Source organism: Empidonax traillii, unplaced genomic scaffold, assembly GCF_003031625.1.
Source record: "Empidonax traillii isolate 1590-97213 ecotype Southwest subspecies unplaced genomic scaffold, ASM303162v1 scaffold773:size403244, whole genome shotgun sequence".
In the NCBI taxonomy this organism is placed as follows: Eukaryota; Metazoa; Chordata; class Aves; order Passeriformes; family Tyrannidae; genus Empidonax; species Empidonax traillii.
Genome location: NW_020955966.1, coordinates 310,276 through 331,068, shown reverse-complemented (window position 1 = coordinate 331,068; position 20,793 = coordinate 310,276). Strand labels below are relative to the sequence as shown.

The window sequence follows — 20,793 nt, the reverse complement described above, 5'->3', positions numbered from 1 at the left end:
CTTTTTCCAGAAATAATTGCCCAGTGTACTACTGTCAACTTCTGCCTTTGTACTAGTTAAAGACCAGAATGAATAAGCATGTATATTGGCTCTGCTGTCAAACCCTTAACACTTTTTTTTTTTGCAGAGCACTCTGGTATGACCCAGTCTATTATCCAACTTCTTGGCAACTGGATCCAACAGAGGGCCCAAACAGAGAGAGGCGCCGCTTGCAGAGGTGCTACCTAACTATTCCAAACAAGTACCTTCTCCCAGACAGGCAGAAACAGGAAGGTAATTATGACACCTCCTAGGAGCATATCTGAATGGTAATGACTTTCAGTGCCTTATTTGTGATTGCTTTGTAGGTGTGATAAAAACTCCATTGTCTTACCTATTTGAAGACAAAACACATTCTTCTCACTCCTCTACTGTGAAGGACAAAGCTGCAAGTGAGCATATAAGGTAAGGTTTGGATAACACCTCCTTTTCCTGCCTTCTGCCAATCCAATGTAATAGTTGTCACTTTTTTTGTCTAAATAATTATTAAAAAAAATAATTAAGTGAGAAATGAGATGTCAAAAATAGTAGGCTTTCTGCTTTCAAAAGCGAAAGACTAGAGCTACCAAGTACCAACTAGTGCGATATGCGGGTCGGACATCTGTGAGATAACCTGGTGGGTTATCTTATTTGTCACTTAGTAGCACTGCCTGTCTTAGATAGCTAAGATCTGGTAGGTCTTTCCATTAGTGTTCAAAAGCAAATTGTGTTTTCATCCTCTCTTGCTTTTACCATTGTGTTACTCAGCTCTGCAGTCCATTTGCTACCTGTTAAAGGCACAACCACAGCCTAAAATAACTGCAGAGAGCACACAAAGAAACGAGTACAAATACACTAATGTGCAAGTCTAGAAAGCTGAGGTTCTATTTTCTTTCCCTCTTTGGGGTTTGAACCATTAGAGTCATGGTGTTGAACAGTTTTTCTTCAGCTGTAGCCGTTGAGGCCTATTAGTTTTAGGTATGTGGCAAAAGGTGCATAAACCCGTAAGCAATAATGTACTTTGAAATATTTCAGAGTTAATCGAAGATGTATAAGTGTAGCACCTTCTAGAGAGACTGCTGGCGAACTGTTGTTAGGTAAGTAGAATTTTCAGTCTTCAGAAATACGTATTTGATTTAAGATTCTGCTGTATGTATAAACCTGGCTATTTTTTTAGAGTAAATGAATTGTTGCCTGACTTCTTACAGATTATATACTTTATAATTCAATTTTGCCTTTCTTCTCTACTGTTTGCATGAGTGCTGTTTGGACTGTCATTAATTTTTAAGATTGCAGGCCACTTGCTGAAAGATGTGGAATGATAATTGTATTTCTGTCAAGTACTGTCTTGCCCAGGTACTATTCTTAGTATTCTTAACTCCTGGAGATACTGTTTATATAACCCTGAGATGCATTATACTAATAATAATATGTACTTTTGCAACTATTTTTTGCTACAGGAAAATGTGGCATGTATTTTGTTGAAGATAATGCTTCAGACACAATTGAAAATTCGGTAAGTGTTAGAGCCTAGTGTCCAGGTCTAATTTTTCCAAACTATGACCATGTGTAGCTTTTGTCTACTGCCACTGAGATTGCTGGAGTACTAGAGTTAGAGATCTCTGGACAAGGCCAACCAAACTGAATAGTCTGGTTTCAGTGTTGCTTCTTTTCCCCTGGCTGGAATCGGTGGCAATAGGAGAAAACAGGAAAGATGTGGGCCCGGGACTAGGAGGGAATGAAGAATGGGTGATGTGGGGAGGCTTCTGCACCTTACAGTCCATTGCTCTGAGTTCATCAGCATAAGTGCATAGAGTGAGATACGGGATATACTACTGAAAGCTTTAAGGTGTTTTTACAGAGCTCCTCCTTGTATCTGCTAAACACGCAGGTCCTGTGGTTTAAGAAGCTACCAGCTGTTTTGCTGCTTTGTCTTTCACAGAACTGTCAGAATTGTGATTCATGATAAAGCTGTGCTTACCCTGCCTGTCCAATATCTTAGCTTAAGTGCCAGTAAAAGTATGGCATTGCTTGCTAGTGTTAGATAGGGAACTGCAACAGCTGAGGAGCGTGCATGATGTTCTGCTCACTGCCTTCAGGAGACTGGAGTATGGGGAAAGCAGATGAACAAAATCACAACATTTTCTTAAAGCATTGCAGCAAAATTACAGTTTGCCTTATGATCTGCTTTATGGCTATAGATTGACTGCATTGAAGGGTTTCTTGTTTGGAAAATGTGCTATTTAAAATAATTTTTTAATTGCAAATTCTACAGAGTTTTCATGGAGAAACTGAACCAGCATCATTTTCTTGGACGTATGAGGAAATTAAGGAAGTTCATAAGCGCTGGTGGCAGTTAAGAGACAATGCTGTGGAAATATTTTTAACAAATGGCAGAACTTTACTCTTGGCTTTTGATAATACAAAGGTAATGTGGCACCAATGCATAGTAATACATCAAAGTGTTTTGCTGTGTCTTCATAACATGTATATTCATACATTAGTTTTTAAGGAGATCTGTTGCATGGACTAACTAAATTGTGCATAATACCTTTGAAAGAACTTGGCTCAGCTAGGCTTCTAGACAGTCATAGGCATGTTGTTAAACACATCTCTGATATATTAAGATATTAAAAAATCTTTGCAATGCTAAACATTATTCCACTACAACAGATATCTGGGAATTTGTAAAATCAGAGAAACTGATGAAGTCTTGGTTAATTTGAAGCTTTTTAAATTGTATGATTAAATTGATGGTATTTTCTTCTAGGTCCGTGATGATGTGTACCACAACATCTTAACTAACAATTTGCCTAACCTTTTGGAATATGGAAACATTACTGCTTTGACCCACCTGTGGTGCACAGGACAGATTACTAACTTTGAATACCTGACTCATTTAAACAAACATGCAGGCCGTTCCTTCAATGATCTCATGCAATACCCAGTATTTCCTTTTATACTTTCTGACTACACCAATGAAACACTGGACCTAAATGATCCATCAGTATATAGGTAATGTGAAATGTTTGGAATTGTTTATTTCCAAGTACTTGAATTGATCATTCTGTATAGCTTTTTAACTTCGTTGTACTAAACTGCACACATACATGAATGGAACTATTCAGGGACAAGCCTCATCCATAACAACTTGGGCTTTTTACAATAAATGGCTGCTTCACCTTGGATATTGAAATAAAATGAGTGTGTAGATTCAAATACAATGTACTGGACTTACACTGTCTTAATAGGATATATATGGTCCAGAGATTTAAATAGAGGCTGTACGTTTAAATTCATATGACTTAAGACTTCCAGGCCAATTAGCAAAAATTAAATAGAAAAGGAAATAATCTTGTAAATTACTTGGCCAGATACTTTTACAAAATCATAGTCTTCATTGTGACTGGATCTGAGTGAATTGTCCCACCCTAATTAATTTTTAAAGTTGATTAACATTTGTGTGCGCTAAGTCTTTGCCTTTTAGGATGCTTCTGATTTGACAGAGGCACTTGGCATTTGCTTGCCTGTTACTGTGCTATGGATCTGAGTTTGTCTTTAGCACTAACTAAAAGTGGCTTTTTTATTTTCTGTACCATCTTGAAAAGTGTTACTAAGTTTTCTTATGCTTTTCATTATATTAAAGGTGTTATTCTTGATAATGCATTATTAAATTGTGTGATTTAATATTTTTATAAAAGTTACAAGACATCAGTACTATTTCTGTTGCAGAAATCTGGTCAAACCAATAGCTGTGCAGTCTAAAGAAAAAGAGGATCGTTATGTGGATACTTATAAGGTAATTTGGATAACTTTTGCTCTTGCCCTTGTCCTGTGTATAAATGACATGGTAGCTTTAGTTTTCTTAACATATAATAATGGCAGAAAAAGAAACCACAAATGTAGTATTTCATGTCTACAGAATTCTTATTTCCAGTATATTTTCCAGGAAATATTTCCTGGGAATTGTTTTATAACATGCTTGGAAGTTCTGTTTATTCTTGTAACTGCAATCATAAATCAATTTAGTCTTTCCATGTGATACTGCTGAGGAATTTAATACCATACACAAATGACCATGCATATATTTAAAGATCCCTAAAGATCAGGAAGATAACTTACTGTTTATTTGAAATTACCTCAGTGGACCTTGTAGCTATTTGTTCTGTATGATAACAGAAAAGCTGTTTTCCCTCAAGTACTCTGTTACTTTAACATGCCCAACTATGATTACAGTGCTTTTTGATTTTTTTTTTTCCTCTTTAGAATGTTTTAAAGGCTGTAGGAAACAGCAACATGCTGAGAAATGAAAGCATCTGCAGCTGGACTTTCAAATTTATGTCTGTCACCACGGTCTAGTGTATTATTTGCAAATACTGTTATTTCCATTTAGTATTGAAAAGCCTATACAATGGCTCTGCTGTATTAGAAGACAAGAGGCAGGGCAGTGGGGAAAAGCAGTAATAGATAACGGAAAAGAGGTCATTTAAATTGGCTAAAGACTGATATGTAACTGGATTGTAAAAGAGACCGCATGTCTTTTGGCACTTAAAAGTGTATTTTATTCAAAATCACTTTTTAATGTATGTTTCTATAGAAGTTCTACGGTTTATTCCTAAACAATTTAAGCAAGCTCTTTTTTTATCAAAGTAGGAGGTTTGTGATTTTTTTCTTTTCTTTTCTTTTCTCTACTATTTTTCTAGTATTTGGAAGAAGAATACCGTAAAGGAGCACGAGAGGATGATCCAATGCCCCCTGTACAACCATATCACTATGGATCTCATTATTCCAACAGTGGAACTGTGCTTCACTTCCTAGTTAGGCTGCCACCTTTTACTAAAATGTTTTTAGCTTATCAAGGTAAGGTTGTGTTTGCTTGTACTTGCCTTTCACATCCGGGCCTTGTTCCAGTGACCCAGGAATGCTGTATGTTACCCTATTTAGCATAGCTTTTCAGTTCCAGATAACTGAGTTTTATAAAACTAAATCTGCTATGCTTTAACAATAGACCCATTCTTGAAGTTACAAGCTAGACCATAAAGCTGTACATCTTACATTTATACCTTAGCTTATGTAACGTAAGAAGCTGACCTATACTTGACTTGTAGTCCTTGTGTAACACATAGTAATTGAGATAAAAGAATGCTAAATGTTCTCAGCTAACTGTAGAGCAGTTAACTACTTGAAGTTGCAGATAAGCAACTGTTAGTGTCCAGCATCGATGTAACAAATTCAGTTTGGATTTCTTTACAGATCAAAGTTTTGACATCCCAGACAGAACTTTTCACTCTACCAATACAACCTGGCGACTCTCTTCGTACGAATCAATGACTGACGTAAAGGAGCTTATACCAGAATTTTTCTACCTTCCCGACTTTCTAGTTAACAGAGAAGGTATACTAAGAGGACAACAAAACTGTATACCCAAAACAGTTGTATAATTGAGCCTATGGGTTGAAACTGAGAACATTTATATGCCTTGATTGAATAGGCTAAGCAGTAGATGTATGGGAGAAATCTGGCACAAATTTGTGGATATGCTAAAAAAGCTGTTATGTAAAGCTAAGTTTTTCCATAATTATGTCAGCAGGGCAAGGGAGTTTCCTATTTTCTGATTTTTCCATTTAAATGAGTATGTACAGCTTGAATGTGTTTTGGAGAGACTTGTTAAGATGCTGCTTTGTTGATCGGCAATCATTGTGTTTAATGGTTTACTTTCATAGAACCCTGTAAAGATCTTTCTGAAGTTACTGTCACCTAAAGTATTGGAATATTCATTCCCTTCTTTCTAGGTTTTGATTTTGGAGTACGTCAAAATGGTGACAGAGTTAACCATGTCAATCTTCCGCCCTGGGCTCGTAACGATCCTCGTCTATTCATCTTGATTCATCGTCAGGCTTTGGAGTCTGACCATGTTTCCCAAACAATCTGTCACTGGATTGACTTGGTGTTTGGTTATAAGCAAAAAGGCAAGGCCTCTGTTCAGGCTATTAATGTCTTTCATCCTGCAGTAAGTATTTGTTAAGCGGTGTGTTTGTTCATTGCCCTTAGTAAATGGGGGAAAGTTCAGTCTGACTTGCTTGGAAAACATCCAACATGAAGCAAGATCCTCTCTCATGAAATGTTAAAGAATAAGAAAAGGCTTTAACTGTTTCAATGTGGATTTGATAAGATCCCAGGGGGTGTTGTGAGACTTGGTGAATTTGTGTTCCTCTTTCTTGCCTTGTGGCAGGCATGGGGAACAAAGGGGTCTGGGGTTTAGACTTTCTGGATAGTTGTTTGCAGTGTCTTGCAGTGGTACACAGGTACTACTGTGTTTGGGTGTATCTGTTCCCATCTCATTCAAAAGCTTTTCATTTAGGCAGATAGTGCAACAGATTTTGAAATGATTAAAATAGTTCCCTTTGTCCTGAGCTCATTATTTGTGTTCTTTCCTTCATATACATCTTGTGTTCTGTCCCTCTTATAAGCCCTTTTCCCTACAGTAAACTCAATTTCAAATAAGCCTTCATTTAAAGATTTTAAAAATTTCACTACTTAATTGTAACATGGGTATCTTGAATTATATTCTTTAGCTTTAATCCTTACTATCACAAGGTTAGCCAGATAGTCCTGGTTTTAAATGCATTCAAATGTGTTCCATGTTTTTAGTGTTTGTTCTGTATTTGAAAAAGCTAATAAACAGTAGTGATTTGCAATGGGGGCTTTTTCAAGTAACCATTCAAATGCTTTGATTCCTTTTTTCCTCTTTATGTGCTTAAGTGTTGACGTAGTACCATAAATTTCAAATATTAAGTTTGTGTGTTCATTGTTTTTTAAAGTGAAAAGTCTAGACCTTTGTCAGTGTGACTGAGGAAGAGTGTGTGGTACACAACTAGAGAGCCATAAAAAAAAAAAAAGTAGAAGAAGGAAGTGATTTCCCCTCTCCTGAAATATGAGGTTTCTTTTACACTCTGTATCCCAAAACAGAGCTTTATTTTTTATACAATTTTTAAAAAGAGGTACAGAAAACAATCTTCCAGTTTTTTATCAACAGGAACCTGTCTGGTTTTGCACAGATTCATAAAGGTCTCAAAAAAATGCTCTTTGACAGAACTTAGTCATGGCATAGCTGTAGGAGCAGCTCACATGATAAATCTTGAAGTGATAGTTATTTCCAGTAAAGGTGCTGTGACGAGGTTACTGTTTTCAATGGCTCTTTAGTCAGCACAGACACTGTGGGATGGCCTCTGGTCCAAGTCTTAAACAATTGAAGAGTCTGCCTCCGAATTTGTGTGTGTTGCAAAATCTTTCCCAAAGATAAATCTGACAAGATTATTCTTACGCCTCCCCTTTTTTGTTTCCCCCTCTCTAGACCTATTTTGGGATGGATGTTTCTGCTGTTGAAGATCCTGTTCAGAGGAGAGCCCTTGAAACAATGATAAAAACATATGGGCAAACACCTCGTCAGCTGTTCCATGCAGCACATGTCAGCAGACCTGGATCCAGGCTTATCATGGAAGGAGAACTTCCTGCTGCCATGGGATTACTAGTGCAATTTGCTTTCAGAGAAACCAGAGAACACACTAAAGAAATAATATATCCGGTATGTAATTTTGATTTGCAAGATAGTTTAATATTCATATGCTGTAATTGTTGTACCCTTGGTTTACAGTTTCCTTCCTAAAATTACAACTTGCTACCTATACTGTATTGTAAAGAAAATATACAAAATTAGTAAGTGATAATGAAAATTATTTTAATGCATAATATTTTTCTGAAAATTCTTTAATTTGAACCTTATCTGTACTTGTTTTAGAGTCCATTGCCATGGATAAAAGGCTTAAAGTGGGGAGAATATGTTGGTTCCCCAAGTGCTCCAGACCCTGTTGTCTGCTTTAGCCAGCCACATGGAGAAAGGTTTGGCTCTCTCCAGGCTTTACCAACCAAAGCTATTTGTGGTTTGTCCAGCAAGTTTTGCCTTTTGATGATATATAGCAAGGAACAAGGTATGAATTTGTGCTTATTCCCTATATGCAGAATACACGTGAAATGAGTCATGAAGAAAATTAAATCTAATGCTAGTATTGTTCTCCAGCTTCCCGAATTTAGTTGCTTTTGCCAAAGATTGATTTATGAATCCATTAACAGTTTCCCTATGTATGGTGTCCTCCCTGGAGAGTGGATTTGACTTGTAATTTTCAATGCTACGGTAGAGGCATTCTGTAATTAAGTTAATATTTTTCATTAAAGTGACTGAAGCATAAGGATTTAACTTTAGAACTTGCCAGCAGATTGAGTCCAAGAACTGAAAAACAGATGAAAAACCACATGTGGCAACAGGAAGGAAAATTTAAGGCATGGTTTTAGAGGCAGAGAATGAGGAAAGTTATCCGTGAAAAGGCAGAGGTGAAGGATGATCTGCTTTAAGATAAACTTCTCAAAGGGATTCCTATTGATGATGTACAAACAAGTTCTCATAACCTCTTTTTGTATTTATGGTAATGTGTACTAGTGAAGGTTTTTTAAAAACAATCGTCTTCACAGTTAGTCAATAAAAGTAATATTCTCCTTGAAGTTATTAGCAGTGATTTCTCTAGCTGGGAAGTATTGTCAGCCTCTTACCCTTTTCTCCACTCTCAAGAGATGCAGCACTTCAGAAAAGCATTGTCCAGGTTGCAAACTGTCTTTGGAGAAGACCGAATGTTTACAGAGTCTCTAAAACCTCTATTTGTTTATAATACATTACAGATCACATAGCCTAAGAGAAAGGATCTTATTTTCAAACTTCAAGTTTTTATATTCTAGCTCAAGATAAAACACAAACCTGAGATTTTTATTGTTGACCAATAAAGTGATCAAGTCTGGTTGCATATATGACACAACATTACCTGTCTTCCCTCAGGTGTGAGAAGCATGCACAGTACTGATATTCAGTGGTCAGCTATCCTGAGCTGGGGATATGCTGATAATATTTTACGACTGAAAAGCAAGCAAAGTGAACCTCCAGTAAATTTTATACAGAGTTCACAGCTCCATCAGGTAAAAAAAAAAAATCAGTCTCTTAGTCTTTGATTTAATGTTGGTGGTTTAAGTGGTGGCCTCATTTGGCAGTAAGTAGTCTTCCTTTTGTTTTTCTTGGAGATGAGCATCCAAACACAACTGTCTTTTAATCTTTTTGATTTCCTTTGGAATGTGTTCCTCATGGCTCCACTGTATCTTGTTCCTGGGTGTCTTCCTGTACTAGGTGAAGATTCCTTTTGAATGCATTTGATTTTTTTGTAGCTTTTCCTTCCTGTGGAATATTGCTGTGGACTTTAAAAAGTTCTGTGCCAGCAAAAACTAATACAGGAAAAAATTAGAGATGCCTCATGTTAGAAGCAGAACTCCTCTATAGTTTAGGATTCATCTGAAAAAGATTGTTTAATAGATTGTTAGGGAACACTGCAGAATCTCTGTCACACTCCAGTGATTAGTGAGATTCTGCCAAAACCTTTTTGGCTCATGTGGCTGTAAATCTAGAAGTCTGAACTAGTTCACTGCTCACTAGTGGTGAATTCCAGGCTACATAGGTTTTCTCTTTTTACTTTTTTTTCTAAAGTAATAACAAATATAACCTAGAGCATTTATATTTTAACTCTTGGATTTCTTTAACTTAGGTGTTTTACATGGGATTTCTTAGGATAACCAATAAAAAAATCAGTTTGACCAAATGCTGTGACATAACGAACACAGCAGTTAGAATAGTTTCTGTTCTAACTTTTTCCTGGTTTTGTTTTGTCTTTCCAAGGTAACAAGTTGTGCTTGGGTGCCAGACAGTTGTCAGCTGTTCACGGGTAGTAAGTCTGGTGTCATCACAGCATATATGAACAGATTCACTAGCAGTACGGTAAGTTACATCACATAAAATTTATATTAAAGGATTTAGGTGTATTTGCTATTAGTCCTTTTTCAAACAGAAAAAGTGAGAAGAGGGGCCTATGTTATATTTGTTATATTCTGGACAACTGCTAAAAAAAAAAAAAAAACACATGCTTTCTTAGTATTTATTTTTGAAGGATCCTCTTTGATATCTCAGCATGTTTGTGTGTTTTTCTTAAGCTGTAGTTCACATGCTGCTAGCCTTTAATCAGCCCTCATCACCTGAGTGAATAACTGGTTACATACACAGCTTGGACTATATTCATTTCAGGGCTTGAAACTGAAGCTGTCTGGCACAGTGAAGCTCCCTGCATTAAGGAGTAATTTTTTCTGTGAAGGAGACAGAGCCTTTTCATGCCTTAACTCAAACTGTGGAATGAAATTCCCCAAAGTAAATTACAGTTCAAATGCAGAAGGCACTTATACTACAGAGAGCCAGGATGAAATCTCAGACACTGTTTATATTAACCACCAAGCCTCTTTACTTTTGTCATATTCTCAAAGGGGAAAAGCTGTGAGGAGGGAAGGCAGAAAGTAACTTGCATTACTTGATGTGTTAGTGGAAAATACTGAGATGAGTAGAAATTCCCTTGATACTGTTTGCTAATAAGCATGATATGGAAGCATAAATAGAACTCAATCATCTGATTTTTTTCTGAGTTTCTAAGCTTCCACCTGTCTTTCTTCAGCAGTAACTTCTATACTTCATAGTTCTAATAGAGAGTATGCAACTTTCCTAACAGCTCATTTTAGAGGTATCTACAGCATTACCCACAGCAACAAATGAACTAAGCTGATTTCTCAAATTTAGCTCGACACAGATATTGCCAAATTTACCTCATTTGTGGTATTGTATTCCTTGATGCTCTTGAATTACTACATTAGCATGAGCTGGAGAGAACCTTGGGATGATCTGTATCTACCCAGTTTTCTCTTTTCACTATTGGCAAACAGCAGATGCTTAGACTAGAAAGAGCACAAACACAGGAATTTATTTTTTTTCCTTGGCTTTCCTCCAGTTTCTGGTGATCTGCCACTTAGATTTCCTGAACTCAGGAGCACTTAGAGTATAAAAAATGAAGTAGAGCTTGAAGCCTGCAAGCTTCAGTCGGTTAGATCTTAAGTCAGGCTCCTTAGCTGCTCACAAGAATAGTCAGCTTGTAAATAACCTGTACTGAGACCTTCAATTCCAGTTAAAATTTTTAAAAATACAAATTCAATCTACTCGCTTTCTGCAAAGCTTAAAAAGAACTCAAGTTAATGGGGTTATGATTCTTCAGTTCCTTTGATTTCCTAAAAACAACTGACTTTTTTGTTCAGCTGCACAGATGTTATTGCCTTTGAGACCATCTTTGCTGGATTTCTCAGCACTGACAGTTTTACATGCCCCAGGCAGACTGACCTTGTGCCAGTTTTGTAGGAGTTAGTTGAGTCAGTTACCCAAGTCAGGGCAGCGCAGATGTGCTTCCTAGCATCTGCTCTGTATCCATCTCGTCAGCTGATCAGTGGTGAAGTGAACAGTCTGTTATTAGGCAGTACTTGAAATGTGAATATTTTGCCCTGTTTCGCATTTGTATAAATGCGATGCATAGGCATAAAGCAGATACTATGTTGTTAATTGGTTATGGGAATTCAAAGGCATGCAATCAGAATTCAAAAATGGCTCCACAAAATGCTTCCCATGCTGTTCTTCCTGGCCTTTACGATGGTCAAGGAGCAGTGAAGTACTGCTTTGAAACTGTGATCCCTGTTGGCAATGTCATACCTTCAAGAAAACCTCAGTCACAGGTTTCTGGTTGTACATATTACTCCAGCCTTCACTTGCTGACCAGTAGGGTTGTTTTGCAAACAGAAAGAGCATTTTCACGATCTGTTTGAGTAAAACTGGTAAGGAATCATTTAAATTTTCCACTCAAATGCTGCAGGCAGTCATTTAGGGCAACCAACAGAAAGAGCTGCTACTTAAAGGTAGATACTTACATGCATCTAGATACTGTTTTAGGGGCTGTCATGTAAAAACAAGTGGTAAGTAAAAAGGGGACAATGTTTCAGGCATGAGATAACTATTTCATAACTTTTTAGAACCTTACACCAAATTTATTAAGTTGTATTAAAATTCCAGCTTTTCTCATTGCAATGTTGTTACAAGAAGATCAATAAACTGTTGCTGTTAGTACTGGAGAGAGAAGCTGCTGAAGGTGAAGGATGCTTTTGGTTCAAGTGTTAAAAGGCAGATCAAGAACATCACTTAAAGGAGATGTGATGAGCACAGCAGAAGGGTTATCAAAATCAAGTCCTCATAAAATCACAAGACTTGTTTGTTGCTGTTGTTATGGAAAATTTTGGTGTAACTTTTTTTCTCTAAACTGAGCAAGGATTTAAGAAGGGGTTTTATATGTGAGGTACCACACTGTTCTGAGAATGACAGCTGGGTACTTCCATAAATGTCCTACTTAGATGAGATGCTCAGTAATGAGTAAACTAGCAGGTCTTCCTGTTGTCAAAGTGTATTGCCTTTTGCAGTTTTACATAGATTATATTGTCCCTGTTAGTACAGAAAGACATGTAGATTTTCTACAACCTGTGAGTTGAGCATATGTATATTTTTCTCTTCTGTTTCGACTTTAAAGGGTTTTTTTGTAGACCTGCTGTATGCATCCTGTACCCTCATAACAAAAATGCAGATAATGTGCTCTGACACATGAGGAAACAAGCAGAAAAAGGTTCTGTTCTTTTACAAAGATTATTATAATCCCTGTACAGCAAGTTGTCTTAAATAAAGCATTAGTATTCTGATTAAGCAGCTCCTTCAACTTTGCCAGTTTTCAAGAAGTCTGAATCATTTTAAATTATATAACTCAAATAAGAAGTGTTGTTTGGTATTAAATTTTGCTGCTTTGATTTTTATTGAAGTGCTAACACTTTCTAGATTTAAACTTGACTCCTGCATGTTTTTCCAACTTGTTGCCACTGAAGAACTTGACACCAGCTTGAGAAGTTCCTAGTAATTTATACAGAGAATGACAACTTCCGAACTGGGTTTTCCTTTTACATTTCCAAGTGCTTCCATGAGATGCTAAAATACAGAGACCTGTTATTTCACTGTTGTGTGGAAATAGCAGTGTTGCAGAAAACAAATCAGCCAATTTCAAGGTGTGTAATTGGCACAGAAGTACTGGAGTTCTTCATTTCACTGGATCACATCAAAATGTTTGCTTTGACTACAGCACTGGTAGCAAAAAGTTGAACATTAATGATATCTGTCTTACCATATTGTAAAGTATTAAACATAATAAATCATTAACATCAGTTGCTAAACGGATGATATTAAAAGCAACAGGATCCACTTTTTGAAGTCTAAGAGTTAAACTTGTCCCTAGGCTTATCTTTTTCAGAAAGAGACAATAATTTTCTTTTTCATGAGAGTTCCGGTTTTGTCTTGCTGTTTTTTCAGCCTTCAGAGATAGAAATGGAGTCGCAAGTCCATCTATATGGACACACAGCAGAAATAACAAGCTTGTTTGTGTGCAAACCATACAGTATAATGATAAGTGTCAGCAAAGATGGAACCTGCATAATATGGGATTTGAACAGGTACAAGTATATATGTAACTCTTTCCAATACCTTTCTTCTAAATACTGGCTTTCCAGCTTTTGGGTATCTTTGCCCTTTTAAAGTTAATTGAAATTGTTCTGTGCATATCTTATTGTGAAGTCAAACCCTTACTGTTTTTTCCCATGGAGGGCTGAAGTTCTACAGTGAATATGAAAAATACCAGAATTGTGCAAAATGTTGATTGAAATTAATATAGCTTTTTAAAATATTTTCCTCAAAAAACCTATTTTGTGTTTGAGTCTGAACTTGTTCCCTTTGTTTTCTTCAGGCTGTGCTATGTCCAGAGTCTGGCTGGACACAAGAGTCCTGTGACTGCAGTTTCAGCTAGTGAAACAACTGGTGATATTGCAACAGTTTGTGATTCAGGTATATTTGTCAGTCAAAAAAGCTGTTTTGACTTACAAACCAAATAAACCACGACACTTTTGTTAGTAAATTAGCTACGAGCGTCTATTAATCTTGGATGCATTGGGTCAAATAGAAGCAATGTTTTGCTTTTTTTACATGGTAACATAGAAATTGCTTCACAAATGATTAGGCAGGAGTTTGAGTACAATGTAGAGATACAAAGGCTAGCTAATAGCTTAATGTCTTCATAAAGAAACTTGAAATTGCAACAGATTCCTGGGAGACCCACGATCTGTGAAGTTGACTGCTTTCATTTTAACAGAGGTTTGTTGTCAAAGGAACAGGTCTTCAGTGAAGTACAGTGTACTACAGGGCACAGGCAAGGGGTATTAAAGGACAAGGGGAAATTATTCTGGCATTTTCAGAAACATAATATTTAGGTTTTTAAACTTACATAGAGACTATGAACTCCATTTCCGTAGCTTACAAGCCATTTTTTTTCTGCAAAAGATTGTATTCTTCCTTAATTAGTAAGGGACGTGAATTTCAATTCCTTTAAAGACAAAGCAGTAATTGGGTTATTAGTTCTTTGACAGAGTCAAATAATGGTAGGTAATGAGGTAAGAGAAATGTGCTTGCTACTTTTACATATTTTGCTTAAAACGCAAGCCAAGGTACAAGAAACAGATGCTTAAAGTCGCTAGTATGAATTCCATCTTAGTGCCTTCCCTATTAGTGCATGACAATTGGCCATTTACAAAGTAAATTCACATAGCATTTTGTAAGTAAAATAATCCATAAATATGATAGGATGTCTTCTAAATCACTGCAGTGGCTGGTGATTTGTGTGCTCCCTGTCACAGAAAGACGGAAGAAGTAATAGTTTGCTATTTGTAACACACATCATTCAGTCATATAAACCTTATGATCTTTCAGGAAGTTAAATTTTTTTGCAGCAGAATATTTAAGTATTATAGGCTTATCTGTGGTCTAGACTTATTTTTTTTAATACCCCCATGCTATGTTCTGTTGCAGTTGGAGGAGGTAGTGATTTGAGACTCTGGACAGTTAATGGTGATCTTGTTGGACACGTGCACTGCAGGGAAAGTATTTGCTCTGTTGCTTTCTCTAACCAGCCTGAAGGTGTGTCTGTAAACGTGATTGCAGGGGGCCTTGAAAATGGAGTTGTAAGGTAAGTATTAGAAATGTTTATTTATTAAAATGCTCTATAACATAGGCTTACAGTTTGAGAGAACATAGCCAAACATCATGCTGATATTTGGCTTTAAAGAAGATGGACAAGCTGTTACTCAGCTTGCAATCTTGTTAGTTGCTGAAGAGGTTATGTTTATCACTGAGATATTTGTAAAATAAAGTGTGAAGAAAAATGACTCTTTCTTTCAGACTGTGGAGTACGTGGGACTTGAAGCCAGTACGAGAAATAACATTTTCGAAGTCAGCCAAGCCTATTGTAAGGTAAAAAGATCTTAAGCATATAATAAACAAAAAAAAAAAAAGATTTTTGTTCCTGGGGGAGGGGGGAAAAAAAACCACAACAAAACAGTCTTGAATGTCGAACATGGATTTGATGTGAAAACAGGAGGTAAACACCCGTGTCTAAAAAGAGCAATGCAAACCTACTAATTATTCATGAAAGCAAAATGAGCACAAGTGTACTGTATTTGTAATGACAGTAATAACTAGGTTCTGCTGCTGGCAGATGGAAATTAGCAGGATTCCCTTGAGAACTGAACAACAGCTACTCTTCTTATTCTTAAATTTAATATTTTTCCCCAGAATCTGTGTTAAAATGAGATGATCTTAACTTTGTTGGACTTAAATAGACAGAATGTTTCTTCCTCAGAATTAAATGAAAACACTGCATTTTCCCTCACCATTTTTTTTCTAAGGCTGGAGGGAAATGGTGGAGGAAGGGGTAAACTCCGAGGAGCCTGGAAGCTGCCATTTTGGAGTGCTTGTGCAGTTAGTCTTCTGAGTCCCCTTGGTTTATATAAGCAGTATTATTCTCATGCCAAAGTGTTTTCAGAACACAATCAGAGGATTGAATCTTTGATATGCCCAGTGGTACGATAGTTTGCAAAGAGGTTTTAAGAGTCATGCCAGAATTTTGTCGTCCTAATGCTAGCGCAGTAACAAATCACTCTGAAAAATTTTGGTTTGACCCTTGCTGAAATATTTAAAATCCAAACTTCCATTTTTTTTAGAAATGAAAAAGATTGTCTGATAGCAGTTATTGTGGTTGTTGCCTTCCTTAAGAAGCATAATTCACAGAGCTTGTTGATAATGATTTAGTAGCTACTGAATAATTTAAAGTTCCCTGCTTAAATGCAGGATGAATGCTGGCCTTCGTACTCTCTGACATTACCCATGGCATGACTGAAGGGCTTTACTAGCCCTGTCGTATCTCAAGAAATGCCCTGTCTGAACAAAAGTCCAGTGCTGTGCCATGAAATCTGATGGATTTAGTTTCTGCAATTGTCAGCAAGCAAGTTCAGAGGGCCCTGAGCTCTGTTGCTGAAAAGCCTCCTTTTCAGAAGCAGAAGGGGTACAGCCCACAGAGACAGTAGGATGCTGCTACTGATCCTGCCCTTTTCTCTGACACTGCAAAGAAAGTAGGAAGCTATGGGGGATGTTGAAGTGCTGGCCAAAGCTGTAGTTCAGCCTCTTTGGTTACAAAAATGAGTAAGCAGGTATGGGTCTCCCCGGACAGTTGATATTTGTTGGCTAAACCCTCAGAGTTTTTCATGTCTTCTAGCATTTTAAATAGCCACATTTGATATAAAAGTAGACTATCTTCTTGTTTTTCAGCCTTACGTTTTCCTGTGATGGCCATCACTTGTTCACAGCCAACAGTGATGGAAATGTCATAGCCTGGTGTCGCAAGGACCAGCAACGCTTGAAGCTCCCCATGTTCTATTCATTCCTTAGCAGCTACGCGGCTGGGTGACGCCTACTGCTGCTAACATACGTCTCTGATGCACTTTAAATCCAAAACAGATTATAGAATCTCTTATTTAACTGGACTTTGGAGTACTTTGAATGTCTCTAGAATAACTGAACAGGTTTTCTTCTTCTTCTTTTTTTTTTTTTTTTTTTTTTTTTTTTTTTTTTTTTTTTTTTTTTTTTTTTTTTTTTTTTTTTTTTTTTTTTTTTTTTTTTTTTTTTTTTTTTTTTTTTTTTTTTTTTTTTTTTTAAAGAACAGTCTAAGGTGGTTGTAAAATTGCATTATGTGCATGCACAAACTTGAAGCATATCCAGGTCAGCAGGAAGCTCTGGTCATATTTTCCAATACCAGCAAAGTGACTCATAAATGCTCTAACATACAAGTCAAAATGCTGCAATATAAAACACAGCAGTATTTTTTTAAATCACTTCTTGGACAGAAGTGATTTTAAAAAAATTGATTATGCTTATTCCCTCTCTTAGGTTATAAAATATCAGCAGCATCAAGTTCTGTAAATACCTATTCAAATGTCAGCATGTGTATATCTGATTAGTTGAGCATGGTATGGTTACCTCTGGGATAAGCAATCCAAAACTTAAAAATCAAAGACCACTTAAAATTGCTTTTTTGAGAAGCAAAGAACTCAGTAGGTGCTTTTTGCACCATCTTATGGTATTGTAATGGTAAAAAATGAATTTCTGTTATCTTTATATTTGTAACTTTTGACATCTTCTCTGTTAATGTAATAGTCTTTGCAACAGACAAAAATAAAATATTTGTCTTAGTGAGGGGTCAACAGCTCATGAAACAATCTGTAGGTCACAATGCAGAGTTAACTCCCTAACTTTGCAATAGTTAGCTATTGCAATTATGTGGCAGAATATCTACTATGAACACACACAGCTTATCTTCCAGAGCTCTAAAAAGAGGTGTTAAAGGCACAGATGTTCTTCTGTTCTAGTGGCATTGAGATTCAACACACTGTAAAATGTTTGAATCCAACTGCTTGAATAATCAATGTGCATAGGCATCAGATGATTTGGAAAGGTTTACGCAGATACACTGTGCAAATTTGTTATTTATTCCTAGGTGCTATTTTTTGGTAAGGGGAGGGGGGAATAAGCCCCCATTGTAAAAGGCTTAACAAATTTGAATTCTTAGGCCAGATGAAAAATTAGTGTTTCAGTCAATGGATTTGAAGACCTCTAAACCTGACGCCATGAATGACTGCCTAGTCACATGAATGGTAAAACAAGAATGGTACACAAGTCTGATGTAGTTACATTTTTCTTTTGAATTGCTTTGCTTTTTCATCCCTGACATGTTCTGCTAGTTTCATACAGTCAAACTGCTGTACCTTCTCATATTTAAGGTTCATCTCCTTTCAAAACACTGTATATGAAATTGGTCAAGTTGTGACAAAGGTCACACACACAGGAAATCTTCATGCTTTTGAAAATTCCAGTCATTCTTCTGGAGTTCTTGCAACTTCCCAGCTGAAGAACTTTGCAAACTAGAAAAACTTCAGAAAAATGTTTTCCTAGTTTGTGACATAAAGGCAGTTCAGTTAAGCAAGTGGCTACATACTGTATGAATTGACTTTTAAACTGCGTATATTGTAGCAAGCTTGTATGGGATGGCTTTAGTCATGTTTTCCTCTGTCTAAATGTAATGTAAGGTCCAAATACAGACCGAAAAGCTAAAAGCTTCCTGGCTCATGTTGAAGTGATGTGCTTTGTTCAAGATAAAAAAGACAAACATTTGTGGTTTTGGGGTGCCTTTGTGCTCCCTGGTTTAGGGTGTTGCTCACAAAGGCTTATTTTTTATAAAGTAGAATTCCACTTGTTACAAACCGATATGCAAAATTGCTGGCCTTGTAAAGAGTGCAATATTATATATTTTTATGTAAAAGTAAAAATGATTTTTTGAAGCAAGGAATATTTATTCAGCTTAACATTCTGGAACTATTAAAATAACATTGCAGTAGTGTCTTTGCATGATGTACTGAAATTTCCTGTAAATGTCACATTCCACATTGTCTTTGTACATAAGCTGTCACATTGTCGGGTAATAAAAAGATCTTTGTATCAAATCGTTTTGAGATATTTAGAAACATGTTTTTGGCTGAGTTGCACCTTTCTCTTTTAGAGATCTTTCACACCTTGCTCCAGATCAGTTTCTGTGGTTCTCAGAAATTCTTTCATATTTTAAAATCCATGAGGTGGAGAAGTTCTATTTATGGACTGTGTCATATGCTTGTTGAACTGAAAGTGGTGAAAGTAGATGGGAAGTGGGAAACTCTAGGCATATCACTTTGCACACGTGTGCATTTGTCTTTCCTTCCCATAGGATGCATGAAGTGATGTCTCTCAAAGCAGAGACATTCTTCTTCCTTCCTGCTGCCTCCTCCCTGAAAACGTCTGAACTGAAAAGGCAGAAAAGGAATTCCTCTCTGGCTTCTCTGAGAGATGGGTGGAAAGCGGGAGCGTGGGATCTCTGGGAGGCATCTGACAGGATGCAAGGCTCTCTCTGTTGGAAACCAGAGCCTGGGGAGAGGTTCATGTGGCAAGGCCTGTCTGCCTGACACCACTTGCAGGATTCTGTGGTAACCCCAGACCTTTATGTTCTGATTGTGAAGAGACCTGGTGAGAAAGGAAAGGGGAGGCAATAGTCAGATTTTTACTTGTGGTGGAGAGAGGGAGTTTCTAAACCATTACTGAAAAAGGGAACCCTGACCTTGCATTTAGAGGTGTTTAGGCAAACCCATGACAACGAATAGGAGAAACAAAAAAAATTCAGTAGAGAACTGATATCTGTGAACTGAATTAAATGAGACAATTTTCTGCGGGAAAAACAGTTTCTGTGAGGAATTAAAAATACCGTTCAACTTCTACTCTGAAACATCAACTTTAAAGATCATTTTTGCATTTAAACTACATTGATCTTCAGAGAAAGAGTTGAAAGAGTTTCTTATACTGAGCAAGAGTGCTCTCCCTCCCTACTTCCAGGATTTCTTGACTACACTTGCAGGATTTACTATGCATTTTGCAGAGAGAATTCCCCCACTGTCCTTTAAAGTTATCACCTGGCTTGCTATTATCAGACTTTTAGTTTACCTTTTAGTTTCTTCATGCTTTCTTTTGTTTAAAGCTGTATTGGGTTACTTTTTTTTCCTCTTTCAATATGGAAATGGAAGTCACACTCTGCTGCTACTCTATCACAGAAACAAACAACAAAGCCAACCCCCCCCCCCAAAAAAAAAAAAAAATCCCAAAACCGAATACTATTTAAAATCTCTGCTTGCCTTGGAAAATACCCACAGGAATATTAGGTAAGCCTCCATATGTAGAGACAGTACTATTTCCTTTGCTACTGTAGTAAGTTACAAACTACTGACAAATGACCTCTGTGTAGAGATTTATTTGCCATTACTGCTCTGGAATGGGGTCAGAAAGCTACTGATTTGCATCTAGATCTCTGTAATAGGCTGTGTTGTGCATTTCACAATTTTGAACAAGGATTAAAAATTAAATGTGACTGCTCCAATTAGACTTCTAAGGTATTCTAGACTACACAGAAGAAAGGAGTTGAGTACAAACAGGAGCTTGCTCACTGTTTCCAGCTTTGAGCTAGCATTCCCAGGAAAAAAAAAAAAATCCCCATTCTCTAATGCAAATTACTGAAGCCCCTATAAGCATCATTAGGGGCTAGTTCCTGTCAACTCAAGGAATAGAAGTTCACGTTACCTGTGTGGATATTGCCTTCAGAACCTATGGTCCCACTCTAGTGGGAGACCCCTGCTTGTGGTGGAAGGTAAGAGTTTGCAGATTAAAAAGAGAAAGCATGTCTGTGTAATGTATGATGAAAACACATTTTAAAACAGCCATTCCCCACCCTCATATTTTAGCTTTAGTAATAAAATTGCTAGAATCCAGAGGTAAAAATT

General features: G+C 36.9%; 1 protein-coding gene across 6 annotated transcripts in view; it reads left to right on the top strand.

Moving 5' to 3' along the window:
- Positions 1 to 16,963, top strand: part of LYST (lysosomal trafficking regulator) — an 85,147-nt gene extending 68,184 nt beyond the window's left edge. For all 6 annotated transcript variants that reach the window (XM_027901315.1, XM_027901314.1, XM_027901318.1 and 3 more), the window contains 19 exons: positions 128 to 273; positions 348 to 444; positions 1,054 to 1,115; positions 1,479 to 1,534; positions 2,294 to 2,446; positions 2,789 to 3,033; positions 3,751 to 3,817; positions 4,722 to 4,878; positions 5,272 to 5,412; positions 5,811 to 6,028; positions 7,373 to 7,603; positions 7,817 to 8,006; positions 8,903 to 9,039; positions 9,788 to 9,886; positions 13,373 to 13,512; positions 13,803 to 13,900; positions 14,918 to 15,074; positions 15,287 to 15,358; positions 16,712 to 16,963. In XM_027901315.1, coding sequence (XP_027757116.1) covers positions 128 to 273; positions 348 to 444; positions 1,054 to 1,115; positions 1,479 to 1,534; positions 2,294 to 2,446; positions 2,789 to 3,033; positions 3,751 to 3,817; positions 4,722 to 4,878; positions 5,272 to 5,412; positions 5,811 to 6,028; positions 7,373 to 7,603; positions 7,817 to 8,006; positions 8,903 to 9,039; positions 9,788 to 9,886; positions 13,373 to 13,512; positions 13,803 to 13,900; positions 14,918 to 15,074; positions 15,287 to 15,358; positions 16,712 to 16,850 — 2,605 coding nt within the window. In that variant the 3' untranslated portion in view covers positions 16,851 to 16,963. The remainder of the gene's footprint in view (positions 1 to 127; positions 274 to 347; positions 445 to 1,053; positions 1,116 to 1,478; positions 1,535 to 2,293; positions 2,447 to 2,788; positions 3,034 to 3,750; positions 3,818 to 4,721; positions 4,879 to 5,271; positions 5,413 to 5,810; positions 6,029 to 7,372; positions 7,604 to 7,816; positions 8,007 to 8,902; positions 9,040 to 9,787; positions 9,887 to 13,372; positions 13,513 to 13,802; positions 13,901 to 14,917; positions 15,075 to 15,286; positions 15,359 to 16,711) is intronic.
- The last annotated feature ends 3,830 nt before the right edge of the window (positions 16,964 to 20,793 follow it).